Raw genomic sequence first — 18,051 nt, 5'->3', positions numbered from 1 at the left:
AAGGTTCACCTTTCCCTAGATAATATCTGAACCAGCCACTTGAATATTTAAGGCAAGCACCATAACCATTCAGCTAGCCATAAGATAACTGTGTTTTTCTACAACTGCTGCTGATATAGTCATTAGTACCAGAATGTGTGCTGGAGCTAGGTAGAGTATGGTGTCAATCGTGTATATCTTCAATGTAGTATCTTACGAAGATTCGTATGTTACATTACTATCCATAACATTATTACAGTAATACATAGCAATTGATTAGTGTTTATACCTGAATGTAGGCTTCTGATTATTGCTTTGTCATTTTTAAACTTCCGAAGTTAGCTATTTTATTTTTGTTATAATTTTGTTTTACCGTTCATCTTTTTGCATAATGTGTGAAGTAAAATCTTTCATATTCTCAAAATACATATTTTCCAAAACTCAGGGAGTGTTTGATGAGGGGATCAATTAACTGCAGATGAGCAATTGTCCGTTTAGCACTCCTAGTTAACAATGGTGATTACAGTGGAATAAAAACCCCAAAATATAAAAAAATTATAACAACTAGAGGTCGTTCAGTTGTAAAAACTCGACCAAAATATGTAATGTACAAATTTCTTTATTTTCACCCCACGCTGTAAATAAAACTTAAGATTTGAATTTATCTATTTATTTTGATTTTCTGTTTATATTTCGTTGTTATTTCGTCACCAGCAGGGCATCCCATATGGCCTATGTTAATTTATTTTAAATTTTACACTCATTTTTAGTGCTTATTTTTAGCCAATTTTAATTTATAAAGGGACTTTGCACATCTACAGAAAACTATCTTTCTAACAGTATTCGTAGATTTTTCCTGCGATGCACACGAGCTGAGAAAAAATGTTGTAAAGAAACATGCTTGCATACTAATATAGATTCTGTAAAACAGAGGGTAAGTATTTAAAATGTATTTAGAAGACACAATATTCAATAGGAATAAAAAAAAACTTAACAAGATAAATATAAACTACGCCGATTGCTTAAGTCATTATTGTTTTAAATGATTGCCCACACAAATTCCAATTAAAACTGAAGTACTGTATCACAAATAACTATATTGAAATTGTATTAATAACCTTCTTATTTACCTTGGAGTTCAAGGTTTTACGAATAATGATGAGAATTTCGTAATTTATTTTCGTTGGGAAGCAAATTTCTAAGGAATAACACGACAACTTCTTAGTAGTGTCATAAGAGAGTCCTGATTGAGTCTACAGTTGATATTGCTTTTATTTCATTCGTTTTTATCAAGCTACCTTATTTATCTTTGCCTCTGTCAGTGTTCATCATTATAAGACAGAAAATTATAGTATTTTCTTTTAACGTCTTGTTGCAATATCTTCAAGACGTATTTTTAATCAAGGACTAAATTTATTAGCGTTAATGTAGAGGATACTATGTATATAATTGACAATAATACGTTAATAGCAGGACAAATACAAATTTTATCTCTTTTAATAATCAATGAAAGCTGATTTTAACACTTTTTACTATCGAGGCCCTGATAGAAATTTGCTACAGTAGTAAGTATCAAGGGCTTTGAATTATTAATATTATTATCATCACAAGGCTAAAGACACTCAATTATTTACATTTCGGATATTATTATTATTATTATTCATTAAATATAATCTGTATTTAAATTGATTATTTTTACATGACTGAACATTGTATACAATACACAGTTTGCGATAAAAGTTTAAAGTAATAAACTTAAATAATAATTAACTGTTAAATAATAAACCATTTAATTTTTCATTTTATAAACAAGAACAAGTCGAATACGTGTAGGGATAAAATAACTAAAATGGAATTACAGTAAGTCACTTTTGACACTTGAATAAATTGCATTGTGAGAAGCAGAAGACCGATGTGTTGCTAGTGATGTACTGTTGCTGTAACTTGCTTTGTTACATGGAAATGCTGTGTATCAATCCATCACCTTGCCTTGCCGACTGACTTTCTACTTGACTGGTTCAACATTTACTCTACATGTTACTTTATAAGTCATCGGTATAAATAGATGTGTTGCTAGTGATGTACTGTTGTTGTAACTTGCTTTGTTACATGGAAATGCTGTGTATCAATCCATCACCTTGCCTTGCCAACTGACTTTCTACTTGACTGGTTCAACATTTACTCTACATGTTACTTTATAAGTCATCAGTATAAATAGATGTGTTGCTAGTGATGTACTGTTGTTGTAACTTGCTTTGTTACATGGAAATGCTGTGTATCAATCCATCACCTTGCCTTGCCAACTGACTTTCTACTTGACTGGTTCAACATTTACTCTACATGTTACTTTATAAGTCATCAGTATAAATAGATGTGTTGCTAGTGATGTACTATTGCTGTAACTTGCTTTGTTACATGGAAATGTTGTGTATCAATCCATCACCTTGCCTTGCCAACTGACTTTCTACTTGACTGGTTCAACATTTACTCTGCGTGTTACTTTATAAATCATCAGTATAAATAGATGTGTTGCTAGTGATGTACTGTTGTTGTAACTTGCTTTGTTACATGGAAATGCTGTGTATCAATCCATCACCTTGCCTTGCCAACTGACTTTCTACTTGACTGGTTCAACATTTACTCTACATGTTACTTTATAAGTCATCAGTATAAATAGATGTGTTGCTAGTGATGTACTGTTGCTGTAACTTGCCTTGTTACATGGAAATGTTGTGTATCAATCCATCACCTTGCCTTGCCGACTGACTTTCTACTTGACTGGTTCAACATTTACTCTGCATGTTACTTTATAAGTAATCGGTATAAATAGATGTGTTGCTAGTGATGTACTGTTGCTGTAACTTGCTTTGTTACATGGAAATGTTATGTACCAATCCATCACCTTGCCTTGCCGACTGACTTTCTACTTGACTGGTTCAAAATTACTCTGCATGTTACTTTATAAGTCCTGTAATCGGTATAAATAACTATAAGTAACTCTCAATACTTGTAATTTGGGTGGTGTTTAATAAAAAAACTTGTGTATTTTTCATCAAAATGTGTTAGCTGAGGACAACTATTAGATTATATCAGATTATGGATACAAGGTGCGTTTATAATTACAGTATAATTAATTATTATGACACTTATAATATTAGTAAGATAATTTACCTTCGGTATTACAGGGTATCCAAAAAACTGAAAAACTTTGTTGCAGTGTAAATATTTTAATAACAGGCTTATACAAATTGTATTAAATGTAAAATAACACACATTTTCTTAATTTTGTTTTTATATATGTAAAAAAAATTCAACATGGCTTCCAGTGTTGGCAAAAAGACAGTCAATGCAGTTCAATCTCAATTCTCCAAAATTTCAGACTTTCGACTTGTAAACTTGGTCTTTGACAAAACCCCAGATTGAGAAGTCACATTTGTCAGATTTTGTTTTAATGTGATATTCAACACACTAAACTTTCTTTTGCACGTTCATGACGTCTGGCTTACTGTAGGTTATGTTTTGAAGATAAAAGCTTTGAACTACAATAATGGATCAGCTGATACATGCAAATCATGTTCAAAAAACTTTATGATTTACTCTATCATATGGTAGTTTCGAAAATTATCTATGGATTTGTAAATAGATTGTATTAAGCTTCAAAGTTGTTCAGTTTTTTTGGGATACCATGTATAACTCAATAAAAAGCACACATAGTTGTATTTATTTTCAAATGTGACAAAAACGTGTCATTGCACTCAATCTGAGCTTAACGGACATTATTAGACTTAATTTTACAATATGGTGAGAGGTATACGCACCACACTAACGCACTGATGAATATAGTCTAACTTTATGTATTGATGCACGCAGTATACGAGCCCAATGATGCAAGGAACTAGGACCTAGCGTCGGGGCTGTAATCAGAAGAGAAAATAAATAAGGCTGTACACGTAAACATAACCATATTTTAAGTTTTGCAGAGTATTTCCCGTTTAGCATCATCAAACAATATCTAAATTATTACTTTACCAGCTGGTTATGGTTTATAGCATGATAAATTCTTCCGAGATTTCCTTTTATAGATTACTAGCTGTAACCCGCGGGCTTTGTCCCGTTTAACTTCTTAATTTTCAAGATTATCTCGTTCGCATGGCTCAATCACGTCCTGGTTGAAGTTTGTTCGCTACGCTCACTCACCTTTAGGTTGGAGCTCGTTCGCTGCGCTCACTTGCCTTCAGGTTAGCTCGTTCGCTACGCTAACTCGCCTCCAGGTTGAAGTTCGTTCGCTACGCTTACTCACCTTTTGGTTGCAAATTAGCTGTTGTCATAAATGTAAAAGAAATATTAGTGCTGCACCCTGTTGGTAATCCTTGTAACTTTAATGCTATTGAACATCATAGAACAGAACCAACTTGTTTAATTGAAACAGCTGTTAAGATTCAATAATTCCATTTCTCATAAGGTTAACATGGGAAACTCCAGAGCCACTGGGGCGGAGCCCGAAAGGATTTTTGAAATAAGAATAAGCCTATATGTTAATCGGGAATGTGAGCTATCATCATGCCAAATTTCAGCCCAATCCGACCAGTATTTTTCGCGTTCACTTGTCACAAACATACATCCATACATCCATCCATACATCCAAACTTTCTTATTTATAATATTAGTAGGACTATTCAAAAATATTTTACAAGTGAATATTTTTATAACACACATTTTAAACGCAACATTTATGAGTCTGTTTCCTTCAAAAATAAAAGAGGCTATGCGTTAGAGACATTTCCATGAGTGTTTTACTCGCATGCAGGTCTTAAAACCCGATCTGATTCTCCTCACTATAACAGCTCAGTTTGAACATACCGTGTTAATTAAAGTTACTCTCGAGAAAATAAAGTAAGAAACGTTTCCTTAGGACTGTTGCTGAAAGCACGGAATCATTTCACCTTGTTTGACGTAAAAGGAATCAGCTTCATCCCGACAATTTAGCCTGTCGGGTCTGGTCTGTTAAACATCTCTCCGCTTTCCCGTCTTTTGATGTTGAATTCACCGAGATGTTTACAGCTTTTGAAAATTCTAGTTTTCAATTTTTGTTTTCGATTCACTTATTACGCTACAGCGGATTTTATATGTGATTTTTTTTTATATAAAGTCGTCTGATTTACAATAGAGATACTATCTTGATAGTCAATGATATTATTTAATCTACAAACACATAAAACAGATAGTTTGACTAAAAAAAATGATTACCTAAAATCCTAGACATGTCACGAAGAGTAACTATCCACTATGATAGATTATGAGAGTGTTTTTGGATACATATAGCCCCTAAACGTCATCTATCAATGATATCATCCTATTTGTGTTTCATAAAAATTGTTATTCTACATTTTCAACAATCTATCTATCTATATATTAATACGCAAGCATGTTTCTTTAAAACCTTTTTTCTCAGCTCGTGTGCATCGTAGGTAAAATCTACGCATACCGTTAGCAAGCTATTTTCCTCTAGGTGTGCAGAATCCCTTTATAAATTTAAATAGGCTCAAAGATAAGCACGAAAAATGAGTTTAAAAATTTGAAAAAATTAACATGGATCTTATGCGTTGCCATGGTGACGAAATAAAAACGAAATATAAACAGAAAATCAAAACAAATGGAAGAAACTCCAATCACATGTTTTATTTACAGTGTGGGGTGAAAATAGATAAGTGAGTACAGTACATTAGATATTTTTGGTCGAGTTTCGACCACTGGACGACCTCTCGTCTATATATTAATAGGCAAGCATGTTTCTTTAAAACCTTTTTTCTCAGCTTGTGTGCATCGTGGGGCAAATCTGCGCATACCGTTAGAAAGCAATTTTCCTGTAGGTGTGCAGAATCCCTTTATAAATTTAAATAGGCTCAAAGATAAGCACAAAAAATGAGATTGAAAATTTGAAAAAATTTACATGGATTTTATGCGTTGCCATGCTGGTGACGAAATAACAACGAAATATAAACAGAAAATCAAAACAAATGGAAGAAACTCCAATCACATGTTTTATTTACAGTGTGGGGTGAAAATAGAGAAGTGAGTACATTACATATTTTTGGTCGAGTTTCGACCACTGGACGACCTCTCGTCTACATTAAAATACAACAATAGTCTCGCATCATCCTACTCCCAAAAGTAATATAGTATTGAATAATTTTTGAACTTTCACAACACACCCCACTTTAACCCTAATGTTAAGACTACCTAAAGTAGCCTTTACTTTAGATAAGTACCTAAAGTAAATGTGCTTTATCATACATTGAACAACAATACTTTTCTTACATATTGTATGTTTTCCATCACTAATTTTACCTCAGGGATATTGCCAGTTAGTTATCGATCTTGGTTGGTTTGTATCAGAGCTGTGGTCGCTTGACACACTGTTTCACTGTTTGTCACCCGAAATCAAACAAGCCGTGGTTGCGGTTGTTTGAGTCAAACAAACAACAAACAATCTGCTTCAACTGTGAACTGCTAGGAAAAGTTAAATCTTTTTTGAACTGGAGTCCGTAGAGTAAATGTAGGCCTACTAAAATAAATATTTAGATTGTTTGCTCAACAAGAGTAACGAACGTGTGTTATTTGGAAACAATGAAGATTGAAGTGTTTATTGTAACATAATTTATAGGTTTAAAATAAAATTTCCTCTCTCCATCTCATTTACTCAAAAATTCTTGGAGTTGTTAGTTGTTTGCGTGCCAGTGATATTGGTATAAGTTTGCCAAAGTCTACATCTAATCAAGTATACTAGCAGTTTGTGATGGACCATTTTTACCACTTTTCAGAGTACTTATAATATTTCAAATCGTGTCTGATACTATACCGTATAAATTTCTCGAACTTTTGGGTCTTGGACATCTTGGGAAAAAATTATGGCCGTATTGTTGTCAGCAATCTCTTATCCACAAAGATTGTTTCGATTTACATATTCTATTGAATTGATTCCCTTTATGAACAGAAAGTTTATTTCAAAAAGTCTCCAAGAAAATTTATTTCAGAAAACCCACAACAGATTCCAAGGAAGTGTCTTTATAGGATATAAGAAAGACGAAAAGTCTGATTCAATTTAATATGGTTATTATTGTTCTCGTTTTATCCACCTTTTTCTATAGACCTCATTTACTTTTTTTCATAGAGTTTCCATACTATCACCATCATCAGTAGATAGAAATATAACATTTTCACGATGGAATAGAGAATCTTACTAAACATTTTAACAAACATTAAAAGTCTGGTGTAAAAAAATGCCCACAGCTTCAAAACTTGATACACAGTTACTGGGCATTAGAACCATTTTAACGCATTATTCAGATCTGCTATTTCTTTAGGGGGACGGCCCGCTAGGAATCTAAAAAATATCAAAAATGAAAGCCTATACCAATTTGCACAAAAATTAAAGGTCTATGTTATTAAAATATAATGCCGCAAACCCGAACTTAAACGGACAACCTAGTCCAAAATGACAGCTAATTCAAAAATGCATTAAATTTGCAATTCTTTTTTACAGTATAAACAAGCCTCCTCAGGAAGGCGCCCGCTAGAGGTCGATATGCACATCAAATTAAAGGGCTTTATTTTTATTAGTAGAATGCAATTCCGCCAATTTAAATGCAAACGGACAACCGTGACAAAAATGGCAGCCATTCAATGATTTTTTGAATCTGGCATTTTGAATATTTGAACGGCTGTCGTTTTTAACTCAGTTGTTCTTTTGTTTGAGCTCAAATCTGAGGCATTGTATTCTACTAATAAAGACCTTAAATTTGATGTGCATATCGACCTCGTCATTTTGTATATTTATACACAAATATTCATATCTTATAATTAGTTATAGCCGGTCTTTATAAAAATGTGCATTTATGTAAAAGAGAGTTATCGTAAAAAAATCGCAAGGCCATAAACCGTGTATTCAAACTGTGGGTTCAAACGTTTTCAAAAGCGAATTCCATGAAATCGAAGGGCTCTGTTGTAATTTTAAACAACTCACACTTTTAATACACTTAAAATATCTATACCATCAAATGACAAAGGAAGAAAAAGTACAGCAAAAACGGAGCATCAGAAAAAGGTAGAGACAGAAAAAACGCGTGTTATTGAGGAGGCCAGAGGAATAGATTAAATATACTCCCTTTGTGAGTCAATTCTATAGCCCACCACGGGATGTAGCGCCTATTTTAAGGTAACGCATACCTTGGAAACAACGGCGTCTTGACTATGTTTGTTTTGTTTTCTCTTTTACTTTACCAAAATAGTTTTGATTTATGGAGCAGTGATAAAATATATAGATACCGGTAACTATAACTTTTATTCCAGCTAGACCTACATTTACTTGAACTTCGATTAAAAAAGTTAGGCAGAAATATATTTTCCAATAGTTAAATCAAATATTTAACGTATAGGCCTACAAACAAAATCTACATTATTTTTTTTTTAGATTCGTTGATACCTATAAGATATTTTAAGAGCGCAGTGTAGTGTAATTGTTTTTTATATGATGGCTTTGTCGAGAGCCTATACTAAAAGAACTTATAAATGTGTTTTTAGTTTTTTTTTTAGTACACTGTGATATATGAGAGTGCTTAGTTAATTTGCAGCGCTACCTCAGCCCTCCAGTTGTATTTCACACTAGAGTAGATCACCGGTACAATCTAACTTTTACTTATATAACTTGTCTTCTGGATTTATAGCATAATATAGCTTAAAAGTAAAACATATTCTGTAATATATACAGGGTGTTTTTTTAAAAACTTGCATCTTTATTTATGTAAAAACCGCAATAGATAGAAATATGCAGTTTTCGGGAATCATCTATTGACGTAGGGGGACCAATTGTTTTGAATTCAACGTTACATTCACATTCCCCCCCCTTCCCCCCAGCCCCCAACTTAATTTTTTTTAAATAGCAAGGTACCCCTTGTGACATATCAAATAAAAGAGCATGAAAAAAGAAAATGTTTGATGAAAAAAAATTAAAAATCGGTTCATAAATTTGTGAGATATTCCCCCCCTCACCCCCCCGGAACTTAATTTTTTTTTTATAGCAAAGTACCCCTTGTGACATATCAAATGAAAGAGCATGAAAAAAGAAAAATTTTGGTGAAATTTATTTTTCATTTGATATGTCACAAGGGCGGGTACCTTGCTATTAAAAAACAAGTTATGGGTAGGGGAAAAGGGGGGTGATTATCTCACAAATTCATGAGCCGATTTTAAATTTTTTTTTCACCAAAAATTTTCTTTTTTCATGCTCTTTCATTTGATATGTCTCAAGGGGTACTTTGCTATTTAAAAAAAAATTAAGTTCCGGGGGGGTGAGGGGGGAATATCTCACAAATTTATGAACCGATTTTCAATTTTTTTTCATCAAACATTTTCTTTTTTTATGCTCTTTTATTTGATATGTCTCAAGGGGTACCTTGCTATTTAAAAAAAATAAGTTGGGGGCAGGGGGGAAAGGGGGGGAATGTGAATGTAACGTTGAATTCAAAACAATTGGTCCCCCTACGTCAATAGATGATTCCCGCAAACTTCATATTTCTATCTATTGCGGTTTTTACATAAATAAAGATGCAAGTTTTTAAAAAAACACCCTGTATATATATATATACACAGGGTGTCTCAGACCACCCGGCCGGCTTGTATAGCTCCGATATGAAAGCAAATGGAAACCAAATTGCAACTGGAACCCCCTATTCGACCCCAAGGAATTCCGCTAAATTATTTTCAACCCCAAAGGACATATTTTGGGGGGTGGGGTGGTTTTTGGAAAATTTTCAAATGCAAAGGGGGGTTGTGTTATACCTCTTTTTAAAGGTCCTTTAGTCCTGAGTATTTTAGTGGAAAAAGATTTAAATTATCTTCATCCCTATTTACAGGGTGTTCAAAAACGTACAAAAAAATAGAACTTTGAACTACCTACTCTTCACTGTAACGAGGTGAAATTTTGTGGGGGGTTCAATTTTTGATAACACTTTAGATGCTAAATGAGCTTTCAAAAAACTCTGGTTTCAACCCTTTTGCTATCTTTTTACATATGTTACCGGTACGCAATTTCAAACTTTTTGAAGTAATAAAAGCTGTTATCTCAAAAATTTCGAATGGCAACATGGGTTTCATTACAAACCACATTGTAGCCCTTAAAATTAGCTACAAATTTTGTATTTAATGTTTTTTGGTATCTTTATTAGTTTAAGAGCTGTAGCGAAATTAGTGTATTTTAATGTTTTATTAAATTGTATTCAAAGTGTTTGCTGTTGTAAATGTACACGTCTAGGTCTCAATTAAAACGAATTTTGTCTAAAAAAAAAAAAAAAATAGTACTGTACTCAGATTGTTGATCTTGGAAGATTGATAAAGGAAAGAACACAACTGCAAATATTCTTAGTTATTTTACAATTCCATGGCTCTAATAGTACTTTGAATGAATAATTTGTTTGAATCAGCATTAATAGCCTACATACTGCTAGACTTCTACAACTGCTTAAATTGCCTTCCATTTTGTTCCATGCAAGCCCCAACTCTGTTTATAGGCACGTAGTGCTTCTTCTCCATGGTACTGTATTGCTATTTTACTACCACAGGTGCATTCACCTCTCGTACAGGTCCAGTAAGTTCCTTATAATTTGTTTTATCTGATCTAACGTGACCAGTGTCACGCACACGCTCATTGTTTTTTCATGATTATTTTATTTATTATTTATTTACAAGTAGCATTTATAGACAGTATTCATTCAAAGCACTATTATAACTTTGGAATTATTGTAAAATAACTAAGAATATTTGCAGTTGTGATATTTCCTTTATTAATCCTCCAAGTTTAACAATCTGGGTAGTATTTTAATTTTTTAGTTTTATTTGATTAGTATTTAATTAGTTTTAATTGAGACCTAGACGTGTACATTTACAACAGCAAACACTTTGAGTACCATTTAATAAAACATTAAAATACACTAATTTCGCTATATCTCTTTAACAAATAAAGATACCAAAAAACATTAAATACAAAAAATATAGCAAATTTTAAGGGCTACAATGTGGTTTGTAATGAAAACCATGTTGGCATTACAACCACCATGTTGGCATGTTTTGGTTGATACCTATGTATTTAACTTCAGGAATGCTTAAATATTTACTCTAAAATATGATACAAATATTTAATCTACGGAAACACATTACATTCAATAGTTACCGCCTACCGGAGAGTTTTTATTTCCTAAGACGACAATTAGAAGAAAAGTCTACATCTAATTGCATAAATTCCATGTTAGGTGTAATTAATACTATTTTTCCTAGGATGACGTTACAGTTTATTCTAATAATGGTGGTTGAGATTAGATCTAATTTATAGTTTATACACTTCTTATAGTATTACAAGACTTGATGCTCTACTCATCAACCTTAATCGTAATCAATACTGTACTAGACTGTGAACTGCAACAGCTGGTAGTCTAGCTGCATCCGTGCGGCAAAATACAAAATCGATTTTTAGTGTTCTGTGAAAATCAAAAGTCAAGTGTCGTCTGTTATCCTGTAAGTTAACTACAAACCTTACCAAATAACTCTTAATAATGAACTTTAGGGACATTTTTAAAGTAAAAGGAGAACAAGGAACCTAACCTAATTTAACTTCTGGTACAGTAAGCCTACATTAAAGTCTGCATTTGTTACCTTGTGTTATCCAAGAATATGCCTAGGATAAATATTTCAAACATCATCAACCTAGCCTAGAAACCAATTAATTTTTATCATAATTTCTTTCAGATCCCTTAATTCAGAACTTCAAATCGCCAAGCATACCTGGAATTTTCAGTAATGGAACTTCACTACGTCATTTGGGTTGTATCTTGTATAATTATTATCACATCAAGTATTTCAGGTAAATAAACTTAACTTAGGCTACTGGTGATGTCACCAGTACATTCAAAATTGGGGGTGTCGTTTAAGTTTATGTTATACAACATAAGTAGGTCTCAATGATCAAGTAAGGAAACTATGTCGAGAAAGCTATGCTATGTCTAGACTAATGAGTACGGTATCTTTAAATATGAAACACTGGAACAAACTCTCAGACATTTTGTTGAAAACACAGTCCGCTTCCGCAATCTTCAAAGTCTCGGCCAGGTAGCCTATTTAGATTCTGTAAGTTAAAACCAAACCAGCAAAAGGGTACAGTTCTGCGAACATCCTAGGATAGATTATCGAATAACATTGTTAGCCTATTTGACATAATTAGTTGGCTAGTAGGCTTTTCATTACAGGTTGGCCCATAAATCTTTGGAGTCTGTATAAACTTAACCTACTTAGCATATTGTATGAATGCTTCCAAAATTGTAGTAGGCTAGTTAGTTATGCTACTGGATTATAATTAGTTGATTTTTAAAGGTTGAAGCAATCAAGAAAAACTTAAGACTAAATTAGGCCCATGGAAGAGGCTGTTTCCAATTTCAAGCATGTCAACTGCCTTTTTAATTAAGGCGTCGTTTAACTTACTTTGGAGGCACGGTTGGGCAAGTAAAATAGTGGAGCACGCTTGACTAAGCTTGCTATTTGAAAAAAAATTTTAGTAGATTACTGGAAACCTGTGGCGACTTGTCCAGTCATGCATGGTTACAGTGCTTGCCAATAGCAAGCACACGCAGGGACAAGCTTGCGCTTCTCCAATCAGGAAACAAAAAAATTGTTTTTAGAAGCAAGTGTATCTCAGTTTGTTCTGGTTCACTGACACAGTAGCATCGGTTAGGTAACTGTTGTATAAAGTGTCGTTTAAGTTTTTAGTTGTTCAACATGGATACTAGGGCATTGATTGATGCAGTTCATGCATGAAGACCAATTTGGGGCGCGTCCTTGAAGTTGCAAAGCACTTCTATTTAGCAAAATATTTTATGTTATTCTCTCTAAAATGTAGTAGGCTAAAATGTTTCTGGCATAGCTTAATTCTAAAATATTCATAGATAGAGCTTATCTGGTTACTGGTTAATTTAGAAGATAAGCAAAAATCTGTGCATAACTTACTCCCCTCCTTCTTCCTAATCCTTAAAAAAATCATTTACCCATTCACACTTGTTCGGAGTCTTATAATAAAAACTTCAGAACTCCATTCTCAAGTACAATATCATCATCTGACATTTACACTTTGACTGATCTGTCCTACTGAAACTAGGGGGCAACCACTTACGCTTTTGGTTGCCCTTAGTATAACCACACAACACTTTTGAAACATTCAAGTTTTTTCAGCTTATAGGCCTAGCACCTGAAGATTCACCTAAGATTTGTCATCTATAGACATACCAGAAACAAAAGAACTCTGGGGCATTTCGAGCCGCGCAGGTTTGAAGGGTACGCCACACCTACCGGCACGAACCACGTGATCTTTTCGTTTCTGGGCAGGTTATTTTGTTATTCGGATGTCTATAGCTTGCATGTGGTCCTGATTTATAACCACAAGTCTATCCTCAAGGATTCTTAACAACCGTGATTTCTTTTTTTACACTCTAACATTATTTGTATCTCCAACCTATAAGAGTCCACACCCAAATTTATATGCCTACTCATTATTTTTAACATTAAGTCATATACCTAATATAAGTTTTACCTACGACCGTTTTTTAAAGTAGCCATTTCAGTCCAGTTCTTAGAATTGAAAAGTTTCACTTTACAGCTGTTTACTTTCATATCAGCATAGTTTCATTTCATATCAGCATAGTTTTTCTCATATCCACACAGGTAACGGACCAATGAGGTTCAAGTATTGAGAGAAAAGAATTAAAATTGTAATGCTTCAAACATCAACTAATCAGCTGATCAGCTGATCAGTTGACCAATTTAATCGTTGATCCGACTTTTTCATGTTGATACTCGCGTATTCTTAATTAAGTTGGTGGAAGTCCAAAAATAAATGAAATATTTGCCGAATTGTACCCGATACAATATTATTTATGGTAAGAATGCTGCTAGCAATGTAATATTTTTAACGAAGTTTAACAAACACGTAATTACAGGAAATCAGCTGATTATACAACAAGTCGATGCATCACTTTCAGTGGCAATGACAATACACGAAAACATAACCTCTCTAAAAAGTTATCAGTAGTGATTTTTAGTAATTAAATCCAGATTGATAGTAATTAAAAAACGGTCGTAGGTAAAGTAGTGTACGCAACTCGCGTTAATAGTCTTTACGACACTCGTAGAAGTTTTAAGGCACGAGCCTTGGCGAGTGCCATAAATTTTCTACTCGTGTCGTAAAGACTCACTTAACGCAATCTTCGTTGCGTAAACTACTATTTTAGTTGCTATAAAGTAGGCCTACACCTTTCATAACACATGTATAAACCTGCTGTAGGAGAGTTCATCAACAATCAGCACCAGACGGAAGGAGCTAAGATGAAGAAACACGACGTGTGGTGCTACAAGTGCGATACCATGGATGATGGTGACAGATGCAGCAACCTTTCAGCTGGCAACGAGTCTAAGCTTGTCTACAAGTGTCCTGAGCATCGAACCATTTGCATGGTATTTATCTTACTTAACTTTCACAACTAGGCCTAGATTTGTTTAGAGGAACTAAACTACGGTATTTGTCTACAGAATTTTTGTACAGTATTGCTGTACAGAATTTTGAATCACGGATTTAGGGTGAAAAGCTGTCCAAACTCGTTAATTTTTTGGGGGTGATTGAAACTATTGCTTTTGCTCCAAGGTCTGTAATGCTAACTGCTAGGTTAAAAACGTACACTTTCATTAGATGGGTTATTTTTATTAAGAATTGGTGGCTTAAGAATGTTTGAAGCCAAATAAATTTTAAAGATGAGTGTAAGATAGGTGTGATGGAACAGTTTTGTTACTGTACCCCCAAGTCGACAGTCTAGATAGTTTTTTGTTAAGATAATTGGTGAAACTGGCTGCATTGTCATTGTTAAACGGACATAGTTGTATGCTCGCATAATGTGTTGTGAGCAATCTTTATGTAACACGGGGGCTGAGGGAGCTAATTTGTTGAGGTTTGATATGTTAAATAGACATATAGGCCTAGCCTAGTAAACAAAAATATAGCCTAGATAGCGTTTGGCAAAGGTTTGTTTCAGTTACTCGGTCTTTATGGTCCCTAAAGGTTGATGCAAAGGTTTAGTAGAGCTGATGTACTGCCCCGCCACATCTAGGGACTGCTATAATCAGACTGCATTAGCAATTGCAACAGCTGTTTGTAGCGATTATTAAATCCTAGTCGGGTTGGACAATATTACATCACCTCTCATCATAACAATAAAATTTTCATACATCCAACTTTAGCCCCATAAACAGAATTATCAACACATACTGTACAACCAATACAATCATGGTCCATATATCTTAGTCGATATTTTTACTGTTGACATATTGCTCAAAGCATTGTTTATTAATAATAGTCCTTCTTTTATTCTGAAAATGTAAGTTTCAAAATGGTTTTCAGGCAAAATCTAACTGCAACGTAGTTTCACAGTATAACCCTTGATATCCGGCCTCATGCCAATATCAATTTTTTTATGGCTTGGAGATGCCTTTTGCAAGTACTAGTCTTCCAGCGTTCTCACAATTAATCTTTTTGTTTACATTTTATTGTGACACTTCTCAGTTGAGCATGAAGCCTGAGCGCCAGGCAGTTAATTAAGGAAATGAAAGTTCATTGGAAATTTAAAACATTTTAAGGACAAAAGGCCATGTCACACCGACATCCGCCACTCCCGCCGCGGGAGTACCGCGCGCGGATGTTTTTCCTCGAGCCATGTCACACCAAAAGTTCGCGTCCGCGGCGGGAGTTTTGAGATGAGTTCATTACAATTCGTTTTACATAAGAAACTCATCTTACCTGTTTAGTATGCCATGTAATTTTGCAGGTTTTAAGTAAAGTGTTTAAGAAGCAATTTATTGTTTATTAATTTCTTAGTGTAGGGCTACTTTAAAAAGTGAAAACCTAGTTTTTTTTTTTTTATTTAATTTAGACCTTGTGTTCGAAGCATTTTAAATATGGTTGTGGATAAATTATCCACTTTCAGCTTTTGAACGTTATTTTTCGCTACACTACAAAGACTATTTACTTTTTAAATAAAAACATATGACCATTTTAAAACTAATGTAATTTTTTGCCTTCTATTGAAAGTTCAAGTTTACGTTGATTTTAAAGTTTTTTTGTAGTTGCAAATCAAAAAAGTTTATGAAACAATAAAAAAAAAATGTTTACGTCGGAAATATAAAAATGTTTATGGGAAACATTAATATTTTCACCGTAAACACTATTTTTGCATGGTAAACAAAAATGCTTTTTTCTGGTGATAAACATAATCACGAAGATAATACAAAACAACATAGACTACATCATCAAACAAAAGAAACATGTTAAATTTAATTTAAAACTGTATTACTTTTAAACTTTAAATAGCTTGAGCATTCAAAATGCCCCTTTGCGCATGCGCTAGACAAAACTCCCGCCGCGGTAGTCTCAAAAAATCGCTCAGCAGGCGGACGTGGCGGACACTACCGCACGCCCACGGGCGCGCGGTAGTGCGGTGTGACTTGGCACATTTGATAACATGGTGAGCGATTTTTCAAAATTCGCTCCCGCCGCGGGAGCGAGCTCGGTGTGACTTGGCCTTAATGATCTCAAGGTCAATCATTGTGTTATTGCCAATCATTGAGTCATTGTTCCCTCCATCATCATTTAATATTGTTTATGTTATCTGAAATCATAATATTTGAATATCCATTATTTAATCCTTTATTCTAAAAAATGTTTATTTTGGTTTTACAAACAACATGTGTATAAAAAAAATTAATAATCCTGAAAGAGGCTCAAAGACTTCTTTTGACTACCATACATTGATTTATTGCAGATTATTCAAATCGATATCCAGCCAGAGACTCGGTTCTGTGGTAGCCGGATATGAGGGGTTCTACTAATTATTCTGTAATTTGCCTATTGAGTCTGGAATCGATCACCACTTACCAAATTTTGTATTTACCATCTTGTGAGTCAACAGTACTTTGTGTAAATATATTTTTACAAGTGCTCATAGACATTTTTTTTTTGTTTTTCAGACTAAATGGATGTTAATCAATTTGGCTTTTTATTTTCTGCAGGTGAAGCGATATTCTTACACAACAAGTACTGAAAACTCCACATCAGTTCTTCGCATGTGGTCGCTGGAGCGCAACTGCACAAGTCGTTGTGAGCCCGGCTGCATTGTAATTGGTGAACGGACAAAGTTGTATGCTTGCACAACGTGTTGTGAGCGGTCTTTGTGTAACACGGGGACTGGGGGAGCTAGTTCATTGAGGTTTAATATTTTAACAGACATATTAATACCAGCAATCTTACCTATGTCTATGAGGATTAATAGACTCATCCGGTAAGCCTCATAGTCATAATTTTTAATGATTTTATCTTGTCTTGACATTTTTATACTCTAGTACTAAAAATCTTAATATTTTGAGTTACCATTGTTACCGTTACCATCTAAGGCCGCCTCTGTGTATGTAAGAGTAGCCATCTCCGATCCAAAAGCTATCTTCAGAAAGGATGACAACTTAAAGTGCCAAACTTATGCCAATAGTTTGAATAGTTTTCAATTTCTCAAATGTTTAATTTTTGATGATGGATTCAAAAAGGGGTTGTATTTATAGAGGGCTTGCTAACGTCTACATGATTTGTAATTTGTAAAATTTATTTTTTTGTTATTCATCATCCACCAAGTTCTCCGTACCTTTCCATACATTTATCAATTTTTTATTAGATAGGTGAGTTGGACTCCAAACCACACTCAGGTCAAGACCATTATCTCCTAGATAGAATCTGCACCCATTATTAATCAACTATAATCTTTATTAAACTGATATTCATTGCATTATTAAAGCCATTATTTTCCAAGCCTCTACATTGCAAAAATTACTGTTTATCAATCAATTTATCAAACGGAAGAAAATTATTTAACAAACTACCAACTAATATTCAAAACTTAAAATTAAAAGAACTAAAAAAAATGTTAAAAAAATCGTTACTGAAAA

General features: G+C 33.8%; 1 protein-coding gene across 1 annotated transcript; it reads left to right on the top strand.

Moving 5' to 3' along the window:
• Positions 1 to 11,487: 11,487 nt before the first annotated feature.
• On the top strand, positions 11,488 to 18,051 carry LOC128983104 (uncharacterized). The gene is made up of 4 exons (XM_054402263.1): positions 11,488 to 11,544; positions 11,776 to 11,890; positions 14,357 to 14,526; positions 17,128 to 18,051. The coding sequence occupies exons 2-4, from the start codon at positions 11,827 to 11,829 to the stop codon at positions 17,398 to 17,400; spliced, it is 507 nt and encodes a 168-aa protein (XP_054258238.1). The 5' UTR covers positions 11,488 to 11,544; positions 11,776 to 11,826; the 3' UTR covers positions 17,401 to 18,051.

This window comes from Macrosteles quadrilineatus, unplaced genomic scaffold, assembly GCF_028750875.1.
Source record: "Macrosteles quadrilineatus isolate MER2022 unplaced genomic scaffold, UCM_ALF_1.0 Scaffold_1__1_contigs__length_201487025, whole genome shotgun sequence".
NCBI lineage: Eukaryota > Metazoa > Arthropoda > Insecta > Hemiptera > Cicadellidae > Macrosteles > Macrosteles quadrilineatus.
Note: the sequence above shows the minus strand (reverse complement) of the source record. Positions and strands in the feature narration are given on the sequence as shown.